The sequence below is a fragment of the Dipodomys spectabilis genome, unplaced genomic scaffold, assembly GCF_019054845.1.
Source record: "Dipodomys spectabilis isolate Male_0828 unplaced genomic scaffold, ASM1905484v1 ptg000235l, whole genome shotgun sequence".
Lineage (NCBI taxonomy): Eukaryota > Metazoa > Chordata > Mammalia > Rodentia > Heteromyidae > Dipodomys > Dipodomys spectabilis.
The window spans coordinates 4,017,869-4,041,066 of NW_024870912.1; the positions used below are offsets into that span (position 1 = coordinate 4,017,869).

At 39.5% G+C, this 23,198-nt stretch overlaps 1 protein-coding gene across 4 annotated transcripts in view; it reads left to right on the forward strand.

The window, feature by feature from the left end:
* Positions 1-23,198, forward strand: part of Ptprm (protein tyrosine phosphatase receptor type M) — an 845,793-nt gene that overhangs the window by 762,745 nt on the left and 59,850 nt on the right. For all 4 annotated transcript variants that reach the window (XM_042699184.1, XM_042699185.1, XM_042699186.1 and 1 more), the window contains one exon: positions 14,013-14,110. In XM_042699184.1, coding sequence (XP_042555118.1) covers positions 14,013-14,110 — 98 coding nt within the window. The remainder of the gene's footprint in view (positions 1-14,012; positions 14,111-23,198) is intronic.

A 23,198-nucleotide genomic window follows, 5' to 3' on the forward strand; every position in this document is an offset into this window, starting at 1 on the left:
TCTTGTACATCTCATTGTTACAATGGGTCAACCTGTATCCTTTTTTCAGCATTTTGTTATTTCCCTTCCCCTCTCCAAATTAGAAAAATGTGTATACAAGATGCAGGACACCGGAATCAAATACATTGACAACAGGGGTTGTACCATGGGGGAAGAACATACAAGAAATCAAAAAAAAATTACATAGTATGTTATAAGTACATTAAAAAATAACAACAAGAAAGATAAAATCTCTTGTGTTCCTATCTTGGGGTTCATTTTGCTTAGCATCCTCTTATGTGGTCATATGTACATAGCTTTGACCTCTTCTGCTTATCCTAGACATATATTAGTTATTGTAAATAAGGGAAACCATGGGACCTATGTTTCTTTGATTCTGGCTTACTTCACTTAATATAATTTTTTTCCAAGTCTTTCCATGTCCTAACAAATGGAGTTGTGTCATTCTTTCTGATAGAGGCTTAGAATTCCATTGTGTATATATACCACATCTTAGCTATGGTAAATAATGCTGCAATAAACACAGTTGTGCTGGTAGCTTTCGTATGGCCTTGTTTGTGATCATTTGGGTGAATGCCCAAAAGTGGGATTGCTGTGTCATAGAGGAGCTCTATATGTAGTCTTTTGAGGAACCTCAGTACTGCTTTGCAAAGTGGTTGAACAAGTTTACATCCCACAAACAATGCAGTAGGGTTCCCTTTTGGCCATATCCCCTCCAGCATCTGTTGTTACTAGATTTCTTGATTATAGCCATTCTAACTGGGGTGAGGTGGAATCTCAATGTTGTTTTGATTTGTATTTCTTTTATGGCTAGACAAGTTGAGCATTTCTTCATGTGTCTATTGGCCATTCTTATTCCTCTTCAGAGAAATCTCTCTTTAAGTCTTTAGCCCACTTGTTAATTGGGCAGTTGTTTCTTTGAGGATTTGTTGTTGGGGGATTTAATTGTTTGAGTTCTGAGTATATTTTAGAAATGAGACCCTTGTCTGTTGTATGGCTAGTGAAGATCTTCTCCCAATCTGTGGGCTTTCTATTGATCTTCCTTGCAATGTCCTTTGATATTGGCATTTTTATAGGTAAGATTTCTTACTCTTTTTTACCCATAACTATGATGTGATATAAATTATCATATGCCAACTATGATATAACTGAAGTTATTTTTGAGTTATTTTTAAATGCCTTTAAAAATATTTATCTGGAATTATAACACATATTTCCATATAAAGGCATATGACTATATTTGAAATAATTTAAGATTTTAAGAGTAACCTTATAAATTTTTATTTTAAAATGCTTCCTTAAAATTAATTTTACCAGCCGGGCACCAGTGGCTCATCATGCCTGTAATCCTAGCTACTCAGGAAGTTGAGATCTGAGGATTCACAATTTGAAGCCAGCCTATAGGGACAGAAAAGTCCATGAGACTCTTATCTACAATTAACCACCAAAAAGCTGAAAGGGGAGCTGTGGATCACTTGGCAGAGCAGAAAAGCCTTGAGCTTTTGAGCAGAAAAGCTCAGGGACAGCACATAAGCCTTGATTCAAGCCTCAAGACTGGTAACAAAAATAATAATTTTAATATACATATAACTTTCAAAAAAATTCAAAAAGTAGGACAAATCCAGTCCTTAAAGCCACATTTCTCATTCATGTACTTGTTTGAAGAATTTGAAGGTCTGAGTGGAGAAAAGAAAGGAAGTTCCCAAGAAAATTGGAGTCATTTTGTTTTCAATTACTTCTTAAAAATTAATTCATAAATAATTAAGACATAATAATAGTGTGGAAATGCATGAACTCTATCCTTGTAAAGTTGATTTCAAGAAAACCAAAATGCAAACTGTCAAAGGAATTATCATAGTGACTAATAAATGAGGGATAAATTCACATTGGAACTAAGGTACTTGACAATAATTTGCCAAAAGGGCTGGTAGACTAGAATTGAAATATATTTGGTTCCTTATATCCTTAGAAAGAACATGGCTATTAAGTTTATCCTTATTAAAATAATATGTGTCATATATATCATATAATTCTTTATCCTTTTGTATTTTCTTTTGGTTGTTGTTTTGTTTTTCTAGGCCTAGGGCTTGAACTCAGGATCTGAGCACTGTCCCTGAGCCTTTGCTCAAGTCACAAACCACAGCTCCACTTCTGGCTTTTTGGTGGTTAGAGATAACAGACTCATGGACTTGCCTGTCCAGGCTGGCTTTGAACTATAATCCTTGTATCTCAGCCTCCTGAGTAGCTATGATTACCACACGTGCCACCAGCATCTGGATTCTTTTTTTGTATTTTTTAATAGTTCATAATTATTTAATAGAATAAATTAATAAAGCAAAAGGTTATTAACCTCCAAACGAGATAATGGTTGTAGGGTTATACCTAAATTACATAGATATCCAAGGGAATTTAGTGTTTACCTATATCCTGTCCATTAACATCTGGTTTATACCAATTTTCTCCTAATTAAATCAGACATAACCTTTTGCTGTCCACTTAGAGTTTCATATGTTCTACTGATATGCCTATTATATGAAATTAGCTATGTAGAGATTATCACAAATATTTGCACAAGAAATGTAGGCAAGTGTTCATCAGTCCAAAAGGAGAATCTGGTGGAAGGTTGTGAATACAGTATAAATGTCAACCTGTGGCTACATGGTCTGGAGGAAACATAGTACATGAATACACAGGAAGGATGTGCCTGATTTTAGACATAAGAAGGGCAAACACACTTGGGAACTGGCACCTCATCCAGGCTACTTGTGAGGCTGAGATCTGAGAATTGCACTTCGACAGCAGCATGGTCAGACAAATCCAGGAGACTCTTACCTCTAATTTAACCAGCAAAAATCCAGAAGTGGAATTGTGGTTCATGTGATAGAGCATTAGCCTTGAATGGACAGGACCCAGGCCTTGAGTTCAAACGCCATTACAAGCGCAATATGAAGGGAAGGAGAGGGGAGGAGAGGAGAGAGGGAGGGAAAAAAGGTAGGCAGACACTTGCAGGTCAACCAAGAAGAAACCCTGGCAAATGTCAAGTACCTGTTAATCAGGTGAGCCAGGTTAGAAGGAAAGACTGAATAAGGGATTAGTCATTGTTTGGGAACCACTGAAATTTTTAGCTAAAAGTACTATCTAATGCCATTATTTAAATCATTGTTTTCAACACTATTTCTAAAAAGGTGTGGCTTATTAAAGCTCCAAGGCCAATTTGCTGTTTTACTGTCAGCAATTAAAACTCCAATGGGCTGGTGAACATTCCTAGCCCTGTAATTAATTCTAGACCTAAAAACTGCTTCCCCTGAGGACTGTCCTTAGCAAACACTGTTTTAACATACTGCTAGTTCCATTTTCAAATTTAGGTGACATAAAATAATTCCAAGTATTCCCTAAGATAAAACAGTTCTTGGTGTGTCTGCTTCTCATTTATTAGTTGGTTTTTATTGTTCCTTTTGAATGGAAATTTCTATTTTTTTGTTTTGTGTTTTTTTTTCCCCATCGCCACTTTTGTTTTGTTTTATAGAATGTATTTGCTCCTAAAATCCTTCATAAAATCTACCTTCCCCTTGGCCCTGGAAAATAGACCCAAAGTCAAAGGTTAAAAGGTTATGCATGACATTATCCACTAAAATAATTACCTAAGTCATAATAGCTCACTGTTTTGTAGCACTTCAAGGTTTCCCTTCATATATCAATATTGTTCTTTTATCATTTTATAATATCCATAATGTTACAATGATTATCAACTTTTTCATAAAATCAAGAAACAAGAAAAACTGTACTATTAAAAAAAAGTAGAGCACAAACCTTTTCTGTAAGACAAAACCCAATAGAAAAATAAAACTCAAGTTCTCATCAGGGTGGGTGGACCTTGTTGGGGCTGAAACTCTGGGCCTGGGCGCTGTCCCTGAGCTCTTCGGCTCAAGCTGAGTACTCTACCACTTGAGCCACAGAGCCACTTCCAGTTTTCTGGTGGTTAATGGAAATAAGAGTCTACGGCCTTTCCTACCCTGGCTGGCTTTGAACTGTGATCCTCAGATCTCAGCCTTCTAAGCTAGGAATACAGGCATGAGCCACCAGCACCGGCCTCTTTGGGCTATTCTTAACAGCTTTGGAAAATGAGGATATCACATTCTGTGTACCTGGCTATCTCAATTCTACTTTTCTTTTTCTGCAACTGAAACCAAAAACTATTCATAAAAATTCCTCATTTTATCATAAGTAGCCTCAGGGGAGAACGAAGGCATGAATCAAATAAGTGATGTTAAGATTATTAATGCAAAAGCCAGCTGTTTCTCTGTCACTGTTATCACTTCAGTGAGCAAAGCATAGTGGCAGATTCTACCTTTTACATTTTCCTTCTGCCAAAATGAAAAGATACTAAATATGAAATTATGGTGTAACTGTTATGGCAGTATCATGTTGAAAAAAATTGCATAAAGTTTTGTAATAAAAACTTACTCAGAAACCACTGAAGGGATGTCTAATTCTCTGAATGTTGAAAAACTGACTTTATAATACTTATTATAGATTATCACTGGCAGCAACAGCAGCAGTAATGGATCAAATATTTAGGAACACTTTTATGAATGTAGGCAAGAGCTTTAAGATTAATGCATAAATCTCAGGCTCATCTTTTCTACATTCATGCTGTTTCTTTTGTTGTTTCCCGTTCTGATGGAATGAAGTAGCGGCCAAGAACTTGACAAAGCCTAGCCTGGTTCAGCACTCAAAGGAAGGACCTTGGCCTTTCTGCAGCTATGTCAATCTAAGGTCCTTTCCCCTTCCTCTGTCTTTCCCTACTGGCTATGACTCTTATATATTTACTTCCTCCTTTAGGTTTCAGACCACATCATCTATCTTATTACAGAATTTTAGGGCCCATGTACACAAGCAGAATCCATAATCTGGTCTTATCCGGTTCATTTTGAGATAAGAACAGTATAGCTGAGCTGGCTTGAAATCCCAGCTTTGTCCCTTCCTCCCCACAGCCCTAGGGAGCCTCATCAATTACTTCTCATCTTCTGATGGAGCCTCAGACCATTGTTGTGGTGCTTTTTCTGTTTTAGATTTGTTTTGAATTTTATTGTAAAGGTGATGTACAGTTACAGTTGCATAAGTCAGGCAATAAGGACATTTCCTATGGAACATTTCCCTCATTGTTTCCCAGTTTTTCCCCTTCTGGCTTCCATCCCCTGAAAGTTGTGTAGTTCATTTCCAACATAGTGTCTATTGGGTTTCACTGCTGAATTGGCTCACCCTTTGTCCCACCATTTCTGTGCTTCCCCTTCCGGTCCCCAAATCAGATACACTTAAATATGATCTATTAATCTACTTTAAGCACCATTTACTAATTCTGATCTCCATGAGTTCCCCTTGTGTAACACCAGAAAGGCAGTTTGAAGTTTGAAATTATATATTCCTTTTGAGTATTCTATAAAAACATTCATCAGGTATAAATTTTAAAAAAACTGAAAAAGGAAATCAAAGCAGAATTTAGAAAGTGGAAAAACCTCCCATGCTTCTGGATTGGAAGGATCAACATCGTGAAAATGGCAATACTTCCCAAGGCTATCTACAAATCCAATGCAATACATATCAATATTCCAACCTCATTCTTCAAGGAAATAGAAGAGCCAATCCAAAAATCCATATGGAACAGTAAAAGACCCAAATAGAAAAAAACAATCCTTAACAGAAAGAACAGTGCTGGAGGAATATCAATACCAAATTTCAAACTCTATTACAAAGCCATAGTAATCAAAACAGCTTGGTACTGGCACAAGAAGAGACCTCAAAGCCAATGGAATAGAATTGAAAACCCAGAAATGAACCCACAGATCTATAGCCACTTAATCTTCAATAAGGGAGCTAAAAAAAATAGAATGGAAGAAAGAGAGCCTCTTCAGTAAATGGTGCTAACAAAATTGGTTAATCACCTGTAGAAAATTAAAGCTAGATCCCTATATATCACCCTGCACCAGAATCAGCTCTAAATGGATCAAAGACCTTGGAGTCAAAGCAGACACCCTGAAAACATTTCAGGAACTAATAGGAGAACCCTAGGTTTCCTTGGCACAGGCCGAAATTTTCTTAAAAGAGACCCAGAAACATAACAAATCAAAGAAAGGTTGGACAAATGGGATTGCATGAAGCTGCAGAGCTTCTGCATGGCAAAAGGCATAGCTAGCAAGATCACTAGAAAGCCCATGGATTGGGAGAAGATCTTCACTAGCCTTACAACAGACAAGGGTCATCAGGTGTTTGTGTATGTTTGTTAGTCACAGACAGATGAGACAGATGATATTACATATTTTCCAAGATAAAAATGAGGATCCCTGTAACTAGAATGGGTATTTGGGGACATGTGATAGTTAAATAGATCTTAACCACCTTGCAAATTAAAGCAGACCAAACCTGAAAGAAAATACATGAAACCTTCATCCCTGGTTTTATCCAAGTAAAAGGGATATTCCCACAAAATATCCTAAGTCTACTTCAAAAACAAATCTGAGTTCAGAGCTTTCCAGAGTAACCAAAATAAGAAATTTCATCTAAACAGAACTGTCTCAGAAGTCTAAGATCTTTCTGGGTCATTATTCCACCTTCCCTTTGTTTCTTACCTATAGTATTTACATCTAGATCGTGCCTTGTTATACAATTTGAGATCAATGAAAGTCTTGTCCAGTGCAAGAGGACAGTTGTCAATGGAGTCTCGCACTCAATGAGATGAGTTTAGGCAGAGTATGTTAGATGTAAAGCACCAGAGCATTAATCCTTTAAAAGCTATTGCATCTTGAAACTTGAGAGGTTGAGGTCTGAGGACTGCTGCTCATAGCCAGCCTAGACAGGAAAGACCATGAGATGCTTATCTCCAACTAAGCATTAAAAAAAACCAGAAGTAGAGCTGTGGCTCAAGTGCTAGAGAGCCAGCCTTGAGAAAAAAAAAACAAAACTCAGGAACACTGCCCAGGCCTTGAGTTCGAGCCCCAGGACCAGCACAAAATTAATTAATCAGAAGTAGAGCTGTGGCTCAAGTGCTAGAGAGCCAGCCTTGAGAAAAAAAAAAAAAACTCAGGAACACTGCCCAGGCCTTGAGTTCGAGCCCCAGGACCAGCACAAAATTAATTAATAAAAGCTATTGTTTCAACTGCCCAATAAATAAGTGGGCTAAAGACTTAAAGAGAAACTTCTCTGAAGAAGAAAGAAAGATGGCCAATAGGCACATGAAGAAATGCTCAATCTCCCTAGCCATAAAAGAAATGCAAATCAAAACAACATTGAGATACCACCTCACCCCAGTTAGAAGGGCAAAAATCAAGAACTCTAACAACAACAGATGCTGGAGGGGATGTGGACAGAAGGGAACCTTACTTCATTGTTGGTGGGAGTGTAAACTTGTTCAACCACTTTGGTAAGCAGTATGGAGGTTCCTCAAAAGACTTCACATAGAGCTCCCCTATGACCCAGCAATCCCACGTTTGGGCATTTACCCAAATGCTTACAAACAAGACCACACTAAATCTACCAGCATAACTATGTTTATTGCAGCATTATTTACCATAGCTAAGATATGGAACCAACCCAGATTTCCCTCAGTAGATGAATGGATCAAGAAAATATGGTATATATACACAATGGAATTCTATGCCTCCATCAGAAAGAATGACATTGCCCCATTTGTTAGGAAATGGAAAGGCTTGGAAAAAATTATATTAAGTGAAATAAGCCAAGCCCAAAGAAACATAGGTCCCATGGTTTCCCTTATTTGCAATATCTAGTATATGTATGAGTCAAGTAGAAAAGGTCAGATAATGTGATGTTAGGAAAATGAACCCTTAGATATGTATTTAAATGTTTTTTTCTTTCATACATTTGTTTCTAATGCATTTATAAGATTATTTCCTTGTTGCTTTGTATGTCCCTCCCCCACAGTATAACCCCTGCTTTCACTATATTTGATGTCGATATAATTTGTGGAGGAGATGGGGAAAAATAAGTTGTTTAAGGATACAGGTGGATCCGGTGCAACAACGAGAAGTACAAGTTGTCATGTCGAAAACGAACTTTATAACTTTGGTGGGGGGGGCAGGATTGGGTAGGGGGGTGGGGGGAGTCTGGGAAGGGATGTGAAGGGTAAAAAAAAGGAGGAGGCTGCAATGCTTGATAAGAAATGTACTCATTATCTTGCCCATGTAATTGTAACTCCTCTGTACAGTATGTTCACACAAAAAAAATAAAATATAAAAAAAGAAACCTAAAATGGACTATCATAAATAAAACCACTCTTTCTCTTCAACAGGAATTCTAAAGAAAAGCTATTGTTTCATTTAGCCTTGACACTGGCCTTCTGGTACTAGAAGGAGGAGGGCATCTGTTCTTGCCTTATCTCTAGCTAAGAAAATGACAAGCTTCTGGGAAGTGGAGACTAGTTTATGCTGTTCACCTCTGCATCCCATAAGAAATGCACTTTGTTGTAGGCCTGGTACAAAATGCCCATTGTGCAGTTTCAAGCTGAGTGCTGAGCTAGTGTACGCAGGGGTGGCCCTCCCACTGGGGCCAAGAAGCCTGCATGAATGAGTGAGTCAAGGGAAATAAGAGGCCCTATGCACAGAACAAAGAGAATATGCTAAAGATACTCTCAGACGTAAAAAAAAAAAAAAAAAAGAGGAGAATATGCAATAAGAACACATATGCTCCACCAGTGATGCTGAATGTCAAATTAATAAGTCTTAGTAGGAAGTGGCTTTCATTTAGCTAAGCTGAGCCTTGCTTGACACATAGGGGGTTGAGGTTTCAGAAGAGACTTCAAAGTAGCCTGGGAGAGGAAGATGGTCAGAGAAGTACAATGTCGAGATAATCACTGTTGAAACCTGGTTCTGGCACAAGTTACTGAAATAAAAAACCAGGGGTTCCCCAGAGAGGTGGGCTAGTGGGGAAGTTCAGGAGCTGGCTGTGCTGATAAAGTTGGATTTTATTCTGTCACAGTGGGGATGTGAAAGAAGGGAAGTGACCTGATGTAAAACCAGTTAACAACTGTTTCCCTGTGACTAACAGGGTTTTCTTCTGTTTTCCTCTGTGGGAACTACAGAGTGCCCATGTATCTAGGTGAACCCTGCTAAGCTGTTCTTAACAGTCAGATAGAGGCCAGGTGATGGAGTCGATTCAGAGTGCTTGCTTCAAAACCACACCTCTTAATCGCAGCATCTGGGAGGGTGAGGCAGGAGGAACAGGATTTCTAGGCCAGCTATAGATATATAGTGAGATCCTGTCAGGAAAGGGCAAGGGGAAGGGAAAGGGGGAAAAGGAGAGCAGAGGAGAAAGGGGAGGGAAAAGAGGGGAAGGGGAAGGAGAAGAAAGGGGAGGGGATGGGAGGAGAGGGAAGAGGAGGAGAGAGTGGAGATTTAGACTTACAGCTCAATCCCTGTATGACTATCAAGAACTTATTCAAGTGATCTGTGCCCTCAGTCTCCTTTCAGTAAAATGGTAGTGAACAGTTAGAACTATTTCATAGCATGGTGATTTTAAAAGTTAAAATGCCTCAAGAGGTCCTAGAAAAATACAAATTGCTCAAAAGATGTTAGATTGTATGATGGAATACCAATTGGAATTTATGTTTTCCTAAAGAAAGAGAAGGGAGAGGGGAAGGGGAAGGAACAAACACACCTCAAATATGCCAGTGCTTGCTCTCAAAGACCTTGACTTCTTGGCAGCTTTAGTTGACAGGAAAACATGCTGGATAGAAATTTGAATGTGCAAAGAACACCTATCCAGGGTTTTTGTTTTTGTTTATTTTTGGGGGGCGGGGGGTGTCTAGTCATGGGGCCTGAACTCTGGGCCTGGGCACTGTCTCTCAGCTCTTCAGCTCAAGGCTAGCGCTCTACCACTTGAGCCACAGCGCCACTTCCGGCTTTTTTCTTTTTGCTTACGTGGTGCTGAGGAATCGAACCCAGGGCCTCAGGCATGCAAGGCAAGCGCTCTACCACTGAGTCACCTTCCCAGCCCTTGGTTTTTGTTTTTGTCGGTTGTAGAGCTTGAACTCTGGGCCTGGGCACTGTTGCTCAGCTCTTCAGCTCAAGGCTAGCACCTTACCACTTGAGCCACAGTGCCACTTCTGGTTTTCTGGTGGTTTATTGGAGATAAGATTCTCACAGACTTTTCCTGCCTGGGCTGGCTTTGAACCGTAATCCTCACTCAGCCTCCTGAGTAGCTAGGATTACAGGCATGAGCCACCAACAGTCATCACTATCCAGGTTTTAAATTATAACTTTTCATCTCTCTCATCCCATGAAACCTAAGAACTCATCTTACACACTAAAGCCCACCCTGGAATGTCTTTCTCTTATGCTTTTTAGTGCCTTTCTCTTTTTTCTTTTTCTTTTTTCTTTCCACATCTTCTCAGCACAGTTTTATAAGTACCAACTATTGTGAAGGGAATGGAATATGGTAGTGGCCCAATATTTGACATTGCTACAGCTTGCTTTTCAAATGCTGGAGTCCCACAGGGGAACAACTGCCCAGAATAACTTCTTGCTCATTGTGTGACATCTAATAAAGGCACCACCTGGATCATCCTAGTGGCTCCAGCCGGGAGCCAGGAGAATCAGAGGCTGGGCTGTCAACCCCTCCTTCAGTCCTTGAGAAAAGGTGGTTTTCATTGCTGTTTGGTATTCCTTGTCTTAGGAACTGAGTTGTGTTTCTGCTGAGTAAACTCCAGTGGTCTTGGGAGGCATATATTGCAATCTGAGGAACTAATTGTTCTTGGTGTAAGACCAGACTGCTTCTTCCCTAGCCTCCAGTACAGTTTGTTGTTTTGATGACAGGAGACATGATATTTTTTTTCAGCTTTGAAAATAATTTGAAATGTGTAAGAGAAAAAGGAAAGTAACTTTGACAAATGAGTGAAGTTCCTTCGAATCTGAGAGAAATGGGATTCTTTGGTTCACAGAGCTCGTAGATGGGTTTAGACTAATCAGTAGATACAAAACACTGCTTTTTAAGGGAGGGCAGTGATTGGCAAGTAGGATTGTGCTCTCCCCACCCAGAGTAATGGACTGATCCAAATTTGGAAGCAAAGCCTCCAACAGGGAGACTCAGAAGAGCTATCTGCTTAGTGGTGAGGAACAGCAGTTCCATGTCAGTGCTCTGAGAGCACCCTGAGGACTAAGTAATAATCCCTCTCCTTTGAAGAATCCTTGCGAAGATGTCCCCTTTCCCTGAACTGGAATGGAAAGGAGTCAGAGTACTAGGTTCTCAACTTTGGTAAGTGATCTTGGAAGTATTAGTTGAGAAAGAATCAGATCAACATCAGACATTAATATCCTCTACTACTTAGTATGGTGTTCAATATAACATCATAGCAGTAATGTAGTTTACACTCAGTAAATGCATGAAAATACTTTTGTCCCTGGTACTAGGGCTTGAACTGAGAACTTGAGGGCTTTCCTTTAATTTTTTCTGCTGAAGTCAAGTACTGTCCCAGTGGAGTCACAGCTTCTCCTCCAGCTTTTTAGAGATTAATTAGAGATAAGAGTCTGATGTATTTCCCTGCCAGGACTGGCTTTGAACTATAAATTCTCATATCTCAGCCTCCTGAGTTGGTAGGATTACAGGCATGAACCACCTACACCTGGCAGACTCATTCTCTTTTATTCATGGAGTTCGTGTCATGCCTGGAATCCCATGAGCACTGAGGAAGTCACAGTATAAACCAGGAGACATGTCCTCCACAGGAGGTGTCTTCTGCTAAGATGGAGTAAGGTGCATAAGAACAGGACTCCTGGCCTATAAGATTTTTCCAAGTTTCCTGTGGGCACAGAGGAGAGCTCACTTTTCTTCCTGCGGGTACACACTGTCCTGGGTGCCAGGAAACTCTGACTCATCCACGATCGCCATGTCATCAGAACAATTTCTGGAAATTTCAGAGTAGGTGGCATAGGCCTGGTACCCAGTGAAGACCTCCCTCCTTTCTCAAGGGTCACATTGGGAAGACTATTTGCACTGCAGTTTTTTCCTCATGAATAACTAACAAGCTGTTAAGTACACAATGCATGGACCACTGTGCAAGCTAGAAATATGATGATTGATAGAATCCGATGTTTATTTGGCCCTCTGTAGCCTTAGATTAAAGTCACTGAAATCTTCAGCCTCCGCTGCAGGAGGATGGCACGCACATGCCAGGCGATGGGCTGACATCGCTGGGGTAACTTCAAAGGAGGTGGTGTGTATGGTCTCACTAACAAAGGGAGTGGACACCAGCATTGGAAACTGAGTCCACTTTTGCAGGAGGGCAGGAGTGGACTCGGAAGCAGCAAGGGAGGAATGAGGGCAGTGTGCACCGTGCCTGGGCGGGGAGGATGGGCAAGAAGAATTACACCAGAGCCAATTCTTAATTGATCTGGAGGGATGGGGGAGGGGACTAACTGAAGGGGACACCTGAGGGTATGTGTGTGTTAGTATTGCTCAGTGTCCAGTCCTCCATAAATGTCTTCAATTGCTTGTTGGTTACTTACTGTTGCTTTAGTATGTATAAAATACTTGCATGTACATTAATTCTAAGAACTCTCAAAATGACCTTAAGAGGTGTAGCTGTTATAAACAGTGAGTGACACTAAGGCTCACAGTGACTAAGTAACTGGCCCTAAAAAAGCAAAAGCTAATATCAAATTCAAACATCTGGGTTTCATAGCCAAGAACCTGTAATGTCAGGAGACCAGTGACAGAGAATACTGTATCTGAATCAGACTGGATGTTTGTATGATGTGTCATGTGCCATGGAACTCATCAAATCTTTGCTGTTGCATTCATTCTTCTTGCATTTCAGCTTGGATTCATATATCCTCAAGGATGCAAGTACAGGAAGTAGAATTGGTTTTTTTTTTTAACCTTAAATCTGGATTAAAAGAAATTTGAAACTTAAATTTCTGCATCTGAGGGTATCAGTAACATTGGCATTTTATAATACATATCCCCCACTACCTTTCCCCACCCCCAATATACAAGAAAGAGGAAGTGGTGCTGTAGCTGAAGTGGTAGAGCACTCGCCTTGAGCAGAAGAGCTGAGGGACAGTGCCCAGGCCCAGAGTTCAAGCCCCATGACCGACCAAAAAAAAAAAAGATACAAGAAAGAGCTTTTGAAAGCTCAGATTCCCAAGAGTTAGGAAGCCAGTCTGGCCACACTCTACCAGAATCATAATGTCCAGTGAAAGGAAGTACAACTCTTAACCCTATTCACACTTTAGAAAATGAAACAGAAAAAAAGGATTCATTTGACAGATGGCACCAAATAAGAAAAATATTAGAAACAAGAAAAGGCCATTTTTCCTACAGAGGCTCATTTCATTCTCTATACCACTTCCCTGGGATATCTGCCAATTGTTAGCAGAAAGAGTAATGTTATCCATTTTTTAAAATTTCACTCTTGAGTATTATGGAGATAAATAGCTAAATGATGGAGAAATAACTTTCTTTCATGGTAGTAGTTTAAGAGGGATAAAAAGAGCTCAAATTCAGATATTTGATGACATGAAAAAAAATCAGCCATGATTGAAGGATTTGATATTTCTATAGATGCAGAATTAGAAAGAGTACTTTTTTGCATGTACATTAAAGAGCTGTACTCATCTATAAACGTTTGAGATCTGTATGTGGCTATGAATACATTTATTTACAAAATCAGTTGCATACAGGCATGGTGGCTCATATCTTTAATCCTAGCTACTTGGGAAGCAAGACCATCCTAGGTAAACAATAGTTAGACCCTATATCCACCAGGTTAGACATAGTGATGGGAGCCACAGGAGGTCTGGCTCCAGACAAAAACTTGAGACCCTACCTAAAACAATAACTAAAGCCAGAATGTCTGAGGGCATGGTTCAAGTGGCAGAGTACCTGCCTAGTAAGAACAAGGCTCTGAGTTCAAACCCTAGTACCAGTAAAGTAAAAATTAAAACATTCCCCAGGGGAAAAGGTAACAATGAGAAACCAAGTCTTTTCCGTTTTTATGGCAGGGCCCATGCAAGAGACGGTCTATGACTTCTGGCGGATGGTATGGCACGAGAACACAGCAAGCATAATAATGGTGACCAACCTCGTGGAAGTGGGAAGGGTAAGTCAGCCATGCTCTGCAAGAACCTTTTGATTCCTTGCTTAGTTTGTAATAGAAAGTCAGGCATGAGCCAAGCTCTTGAAGGATTATGTACACTCTACAAAACATTAACTACTCCAGCTTCTCCAATTGCTTACTGCACTTGCTTGTAAATTATCAGTAAACATAGCCTGAATTGCTTTCATTTGTTGCGATAGCAACAGTCAGGAAAAGCACTCAAGATTTAAAAGCCGTTGTTATCTGACTATATGGAGTACAAAAAAAAATTCTAAATGGGAATGCTGGTTGTTAGGTGTCAAAACTCTATGGGCGCTACATCAGATACGACTGCATTCCGTAATTCAGGAAAATCAACTCTAAAAACTGTGTGTGCTGGGATCAATCCTTAGGTCGGCATGATAGCATCATCTGTTACTCGGATTTGAGCTCCCTGTGCCTCAGTCTCCTAACCTAAGCAATAGAAGTTGTAATCTCTCTCTAATGTCTTGCTTTAGTTTATCTTAGTGACTGTTGATCAATGCTATTTTTGTTTAACCAGGAAATCCTTAACTGAATTGTAATCTCAAAAGTGATATGCTATAGGATTATTTCCAAAGCAAAATTTTAAGATGAGAAAAACACATAGGAAGCAACTGACTTATTTATAATAGATTCTATTTCATAGTTTTGGTCTACCCAAGAGAAGATCCTTTTACTTCTTAAATTGGTATGGCGAGATTTACCCTCAACACAGGCAAGCTTTGAATTCAGCCTATAACTGCAATATAAAGGATGTTGCTTAAATTTCTCAGAAGATATCAGGTGGTACAAAGAAGGAATAAAAGAGACAATACAATTCTCAGTCAGTGAGAAATACTTAAAATTCTACCTGGTACCTCATACCTGTAATCCTTGCTATTCAAGAAGCTAAGGTTCAAGGTCAAAGCCAACCAGGCAGACAAATCAGCTAACTAATAAAATGTCAGAAGTGGAGGTGGGAGTTCAAGTAGTAGAATACCAGCTGTAAGTGAAAAATCCCAGCATGAGGCCTTGAGTTCACACATATACACACACAAACACACACACACACACACACACCACACAACAAATCTAGCAATGATGACAAACTAACCTACCCTGTAAACCATAAACATCTACAAAGGTTAGATAATACAATAATATACATTACATTGTGTATATAACATGTACATGTAAATAGATGTATTAAAAAGTATGTAGCATAGCACTCAAAAGAGTAAAGAAAACTACTATAGCCCAGAAGTAAAGTGAAGGCTAGAGATGAAAGAGGATGGACATTGTAGCTAGGAGCAGACAGGGGTACTCTGAGTAGCTATAGATGGCCTTATCTTGGCTCCTAAGTTTTAAAGTATATCAAGAAGGGAATAGCATCTTGGACCTAGGCAATGTTCATACAACCACAGTCCACAAAGAGTAGACTATTAAATAAAGGATAAAGCTAAGGGAGGAGAAAGGACAGAGGGGAGGAAGGACCACCAGCCAACTCTGAAGAAATGCAGGGAAGTTAATCCATCTGCTTTTGGGATCCAGATGAAAGCACTTTGGCAAAATCATGGATAAAAGGAAAACATGTACTGTAAGTCAGAAAATAAGTAAGTGCTGCAAGTCCCAAAGGATCACATTGAGCTAGCTCTCGACATCATGGTTGCATATCCATGGATTCAACCAACTGTTGATAACATTCAAGGAAAAATTGTGTCTGCATAGAATGTGGGCAGACTTTTTTTCTGTCATTATTTCCTCAACAATACAATACAACAACTATTTACACAGCATTTACGTTGTATTAGCATTATTAGTCATTTAGAGGAGATGTGAAGTATACAGGAGGATTGCATATGTTCTGTGCAAATACTGTGGCATTTATATGAGAGACTGGAACATTCCCAGACTTTAGTAAACTTGCATGATTTTTTTTAAGGTAACTAAAATTTCTTAAGCATTGTTGTTAGAAAATAAGACCCACAGTAAAAATACACAGTTTTGAAGTATACCATTTATAATCAAACTAGCCAAGAAGTAGGTTAATTGAAAACTTTTCTTATGCTAATATATATATATACATATACATAGTTGAAATTATACTTGTTATATCATAAATAGTACTACATTCCTTAAATATGCATCTTTTTCTCTCTTTAGATTTTCTTTACCTGCTTGTCAAAACATTCATTCCTTTTCCTTATTTTTATGTATAAACTAATATTTGGGAACAAAAAAAAGAAGACCCAAAATATAACTCAAGATAGAAGAATAGAATAAAACCAAAGGGAATAACTAATATATTAACAGCAATTTATTAAGTAAAAGGCAAAAAAATATCCAATAATAAAAATCAACAAAATAGACAGGTATCATAGCAAGTACATGCAACCCTAGCTACTCAGAAAGCTAAGACCTGAAGGGATAGGGTCCAAAGCCAGGCAAAGGTAGAAAAGTCTGTAAGACTCTATCTCCAATTATTCAGCAAAAACCCAGGCTGAAGGCATGGCTCAAGTGATAGAGCACCAGTTGTAAGTGAGAAAATGGAACAAGAGTTCTAGGCCTTCAATACAAACCCCAGTAATAGGGGAAAATAAAAATTATCCAACAAAATGTATACTTGGCTTTATGAAGAAATAGACAAACCTCTGGTGATGATCAGAAATAAAAAGAAGAAACCCACTTATGACTGATACTAGAAATACAATAGGGCTTCTATTATCACAGGTTAATGTAAATATCACTAATGTAGGTGATTTTCTAGAAAATATATTTTCTATTATTGGTTTTAGAAGAAACTGAAATTCTGACTAATAACTATTTTTAAATTATTTAAAAATTGATGTATGGTTTAAAATTCACCTAGACTTACTACATGAACCACACAAAATGTATTTATAGGCACTAGCTAGTCAAAAAACAGAACATTCCAACTTTCTGAATGGTATTAAAGGTAAAATTTAATGAATATTCAAAGTATAAATGCATTGTATAAGTAGTGAAAAAATATTCTAAGAGAATAGAAAAAAATTGTTCCTCTTATTTTAAGGCTAGAACAACCATAAAGTCGATATCAGACAAGTACAGGATGAGGGAAATTATGGGTTTCACAAATTGATAGGAAGAAACGGACAACTAAGTCTAAACAGAGAGCCAGATGCTGACTTATATATGGAAAGATATATAATAAATAGTGAGCTTAAGGGAGCTGGTACTTTGGTTACCCAAAGTACTATCCTTCTATCACAAAACACCCCCAAAATGAGGAGCAAATAAATCAAACAAAGCTTTAGAAGTTGTAGAAAAGCCCTCCTAATGGCTCATGTCTTAATCCTATCCTAGCTATTCAGAAGGCTGAAATCTGATGATCAAGGCTGGAAGCCAGCCCAGGCAGAAACGTCTATGAGATATTTATGTCTATTTAAGCAGCAAAAAGTTGGAAATAAAGCTGTGGCTTAAGTAATAGAGCACTAGCTTTAAGCCAAAAGAAGCTCAATGACAGTACCCAGGCCCTGAGTTCAAACCCAGGACCAGCACAAAAAAAAAGTTGTAAGAAAAAAATGTAAAGCATTTAAACATTTACTTTTTTTTGTCAGTCGTGGGGCTTGAACTCTGGGCCTGGGAGCTGTCCCTGAACTCTCCAGCTCAAGGCAAGTGCTCTACCACTTGAGCCACAGCACCACTTCTGGTTTTCTGGTGATTCATTGGAGATAAGAGTCTCACAGCCTTTCTTGCTCAGACTGGCTTTGAACTGTGATCTTCAGATCTCAGCCTCCTGAGTAGCTAAGAATCACAGGCATGAGCTGCCTGTACATTGCTTTTTAAGAATGTTTTAAAGACATCAAAACAGAATTCATTAAGAAAAGATTGGAGAATATTAGTGTAAGGCTATCCTAACTAAAGTAACAAGAGATAAGATCTTATATAGAACATTAAAACTTGCAAAACAATATTCTATGTTCTTAAAGAATCAAAGTCAAATTCCTTTTCATTTTTATCTCTGCCTAGAGTCCAGTAGGAGTGTGCACAGATGAGCTGGCTTAGAGCCTGGTCTGGCAGGTGCTCACTACCTGAGCAACCTAGAAAAGGCACTTCTGCTTGTAGGTTGGGGTGAAATAGTGCCTTGTATCAGTCAACTCCAACTACTATAAGAAAATGCCACAGATGGGGGAATTAAAACTTTCTTTGTCTTACACCTCTGGAGGGTAGAAGTCAGATCAGAGTCTAGAGAGGGCTTTTCTTGGCGGTTGTGTTCCAGCCTTTCTCCTTGCAACTTCACATGGTCTGGCATAGAGAGAATCATCTGGAGCCTCTTCTTATAAGGCCCCTAACTATTGGACTTTATTTAATGTTAATGACTTGCTTACAGTCTTCATCTCCACACTCAACCACACAAAGGATTAAGGCTTCATCATTTGAATTTGACAATAGACAAAATATTCATTCCATAACAAGCTGCTTTATGGGATTCTTAAATAAATCATATGAGTTTCTACTTGTCACATGGATAAACAACTTCCTGCCCATGATGAGGATTTAATAAATATTAGTTCAACTTCGCATTTCTCACCAATAAATCCTAGACCTGCAGTGCTGCACATAATTATCTGTTTTTCACACACACACACACACACACTCACAAACACACTACCTTCTTTTGCTATGATAGCAGTAATTACGGGGATAGGGGAGTCATGTCTACCAGAATTCCAGATTCTTTGCTGAATGAAGTGGCCTTTCCCTCCTTCAGGGAATGCCTACAGAGTGATGCAAAGAATAGATTGCATACTCCCAACATAACCTCCCAGCCCAATTATCATATGTTCCTTCTACTGCCACAGAGCTGCACAGCCAGGCTAAATGCTTCCTGACACTTCAGGTCCTTGTGTTATTTTCCTGAAGTGTTCACTCACTTCTCAACCCTTCATTCATTTCACAAATCCTCGCTGGGGAGAAGGCGGGATGGGAGGTGGCATTGTAAAGGTTCATGTGCTTCCACAGCTACCACATACCTGAGATTCAAATATTTGCATCCGAACTCATATTCAGGAGGATTTATTTTGAAATAAATATTAAAATGTACAAGCATTACTGAAGTTTTAAGAAGGTGTGTGTGTGTGTGTATGTGTGTGTGCGTGTGTGTGTGTGTTGCCAGTACTAGGGCGTCAACTTAGAGCCTTAGTTGCTGTCCTTTAGCTTTTTTGCTCAATGCTACTGGTCTGTCACTTGAGCCACAGCTCCACTTCTGGCTTTTTGATAGTTAATTGGAGATAAGTAACTCATGGACTTTCCTATCCAGGCTGACTTAGAACCAAGATCCTCAGATCACAACTTCCTGAGTAACTAGAATTGCAGGCATGAGCCACTGGTGCCTGGCTTTTTGCCTACTTAAAATTCCACAGGATACTCTCTCTAGATTCAATAGCTTATGAGGTTACATTATTTTCAAATGGTAAACCCTTTGGCTTTAAGGAAAGGTAGACAGCATAGTGTTTCTTTGAAGGATTGAAAGATTACATGGTAAAATTACCATAAAATTAATAACAATACACTGACCGCCCCTGTCTCTTAGCCATAGCATATGTTGCAAAGAGCCAGGTTTAATTTCCAAAGGCCATGCTGTATTGGTCACTCTTCCTTCCATCAGGCACTTGTGACTGTCCCAAATGGGGTAGTAACTGGATTTTTATGATGGTAACTACTGCATCGGATAAATACCCATGGAGAGTTCAGCCAAGAAAAGTAGCCTAAGTGGAGTGGTAATTAGATTTCTGGTTAACTTACAAAGCCATGTTCATAGGCTTAAACAATTTAATAATTTTAAGTCTGCTAAGCATATTTATAAAACAAAAGTCCTTCCAAATTCTTACAGATTAGTGTGCATATGTGTAAATTCTAGTAAGCTCTACCTGGTGGCCATTCATCCCTTGGATCTGTCTGTCTTCAATTAGTAATGACATTAATGGCATAAGTTCTTGAATTGTCTGGCACGATTTGGGAGTTCTGACAAGAGGTTATAGTCCTTCCAGGAATAAAATGGCATTTACCTCGATCCAGCCTGCTTCCTATTCTTAGTCCTGCACATTTCTTTAGAGGCAACTTCCCCCATTTTTCATGCATAAAAACAACAACAAACCATCCAAGAAATCAAACTGACATGGTTTTTAAGGGCAGCCACTACCTACTTAACATGTGTACCACTCCTGGTGTGTCCTTCATGAATTAGGCATGACAGAAGGATGTGTTTGTTTACACAGATTCACTGTCAATTCATTAAATCAGAGCTGCTTCCCCCATGCTTGCCCTGAAGCGCTCTGCATTAGGTGGCTTTAATTGCTGGTGTAGGTGCCACTGGGAGGCCTTCCCTTTACAGCACCTGGTGCAGAAGACAAAGAAGATACTCTCATCCAGCAGGGTCCCTGGTACATCTGCCAGGACCTGTCATTATCCACAACTTCCTTGACACCCCTGTATATCCCCTTTCAGCTCATGGGCTCTAGAAAAGGACCCTTGTCAGTTTTCCTGGCACCTGCTGACAGCTGCACACCTGGCATTTAAGTAATGCTGGAATGTGTTATGATTGTTTTCCCTCTTTAATGAACCCACCTGAGGGACATTGTGTGTTTCATCCAGTTGCCTGTTCCCAGGCATTCCCATTCACACAGCCTGTGTGGAGATACAAAACCTATCGTGGCACTGAACTAATCCATCTGCCAGAAGTCTCCGAACCAAATCTGCAGGACTCCCAAAGGAGATTTTTGCACCAGTAATTTAAGCTAATGATTTCTCAACATATTTAGTCAGTTTTATGAAGACCTCATTAGAATGTGACTGTTCATTAAAAATCCAAATGAGGTCTCACAGTCATTTAGGAAAATTATTGTTGAGTCACTGTGAATAGTTCTGATAACAGATGGTAAAATGTTTTACAACTAAGAGTAGTAGGGAACTAAAGATGTTAACCTGTCATAAGAGGGGAGGGAACTTTAATAGATGTTTTAGAAAATGCTAACCTACCACCACGCACTGGTAGCTCATGCCTATAGTCCTAGATGCTTAAGAAGCTGAGATTTGAGGACCATGGTTCAAACTCATATTGAGCGTTGAAATTCCATGAGACTCTTATCTCCAGTTAACCACCCAAAACCCAAAAGTAGAGATATAGTTCAAGAGGTATAGCACCATTCTTAAATGAAAAAACCAAGTGTGAGAATAAGGTTCTGAGTTTAAGACCAGTACTGGCGCGCGCACGCGCGCACACACGCACACACACACACACACACACACACACACACACACACACACACACACACACACACACACACACTACCTGCCTAGCAAGTACAGGGTCCTGAATTCAACCCTTCATTCTGCCAGAAAGAACTATTACCTAGTGAACTACAAGGTCTTCCAGTCACTGAAGACATCCATTGCAAGTGAATAATAGGACCCTAGCTCTTTCTTCCCTTTCTTGTTTCCCTGCTATGAGGTGAGTGGGCCCCTCTCACCATGAGGCTCTGCCTCACATCAGGCCCAAAAGCAATAGGGCCACCAAACCATGGCCTTAAACCTCCAAAACTCAGAGCCACGGTTCACTTGCAAGTTGGTTGTCTCAGGTATTTTGTTACACTGGTAGAAATCTGCGTAACATAGGATTTATTTATCACTTGCTAAACATATCCCCACCACTCTCCTGCCCTTGGTGCTATGGATTCATTCATAGCATGGCTTTCCAACTTCTACAGTGATGGGAAGGCTCTGGGTCAGCACCAGCCTGACTGAGTGCTTGAAAGGTGACTAGTGTGAGGAGAAGCTGAAGTCTTAGATTAATTGAACTTGTATTCATTTAAAGGCCTTCTCTCCTCTGCTTGCTGAAATATGACCTTTAAAATACTGCCTTTTTCCTATTTCCTTCTTTTTTATTAGCATATACTAGTTGTATAAAGAGGTCTCAATATTTCCATTTATGTATAGTGTACCTCAATCAAATTCACTCCCTCTGTCACTTTTCCTCCTCATTCCCTTCTTCTTGAAATCTTTTATGCATCTTTAAATGTTTTCCTCTTTTTAGGTCATTCACCAGAGGCTGTCTTACAGTAAGTCGCAGATCAGAAGCCCTTGGTTCAGGCTTTGGTTTCCAGTGTCCTCATATGAAAAGGATAGGGACTTAAGCACAAATGTAGATTGCCTATTTTTCAGGATTAATATGAGGACAGATGCATAAATGGAGCATCTTTTGTGCTTTTTCTCCACAGCTGACCTTCTCAGCCTTTCCTCTAAACAACTACCTACTCTTCGTGCTTCTAGGGAGGCCCATGGAAGCACTTGTTCAGGATGTCTCTCTGGAACTTGGGCAATGGGGATGGCATCCTGTTTTCGGGGATGGTAGAGTTCACACCTTCAATTCTGTGGATCATGTGGTACTTGATGCATGAAGTATTTACAATGTGCTATAAGTTTAATACAAATGTAGGAGTAAACGAGGAAGTCAGCAGTGGCCTATGACAGCTCCTATCCAAGCACTGCAAATGATTCACTCATCTTTCCTCAGCACCACAGCCAAGAAATAAGACCCCAAGAGGCAATTATCTATGGGGTCAGCAGCAGATGGATCTTCTCGAGACTCTGTGGTCACAGCCACAGAAGAGATGATTCCCTAAGATGTCTGCTGACACTTGAGGTGTTCTTTGCCTAAAGATCTCAGCTGCCCTCTAGAAAAAGATAAAGCATCAGCCTAGAGGCCCGATTTGTCTTGTTCCCAAATTAACCAAGGTTAGGCTTGCTAATCCTTCTTAGCACAAGTTAATCAGACATTTAATGATACATTTACTGCATGGCACTAAGATATACAAAAATATTTCTAATTCCCTTGTCCTCATATCAGATAGGGTAATAGAAACTGAATATAAGGAGTCACTGAGCCCAAGTGTGCCTTTACTAGGCAGGGATTGATTCTCTCTATGGGAATCCAGGATTTCTTGGAGAAGTAGTGAGGAAATAGTCTTTGCTAGGAGAAAGGTCTTTGTAATACCAAGCATGAAAGGTAGCCACTTTAAAAGCACAAGGGAGGAAAGCAACAGAACAGAGA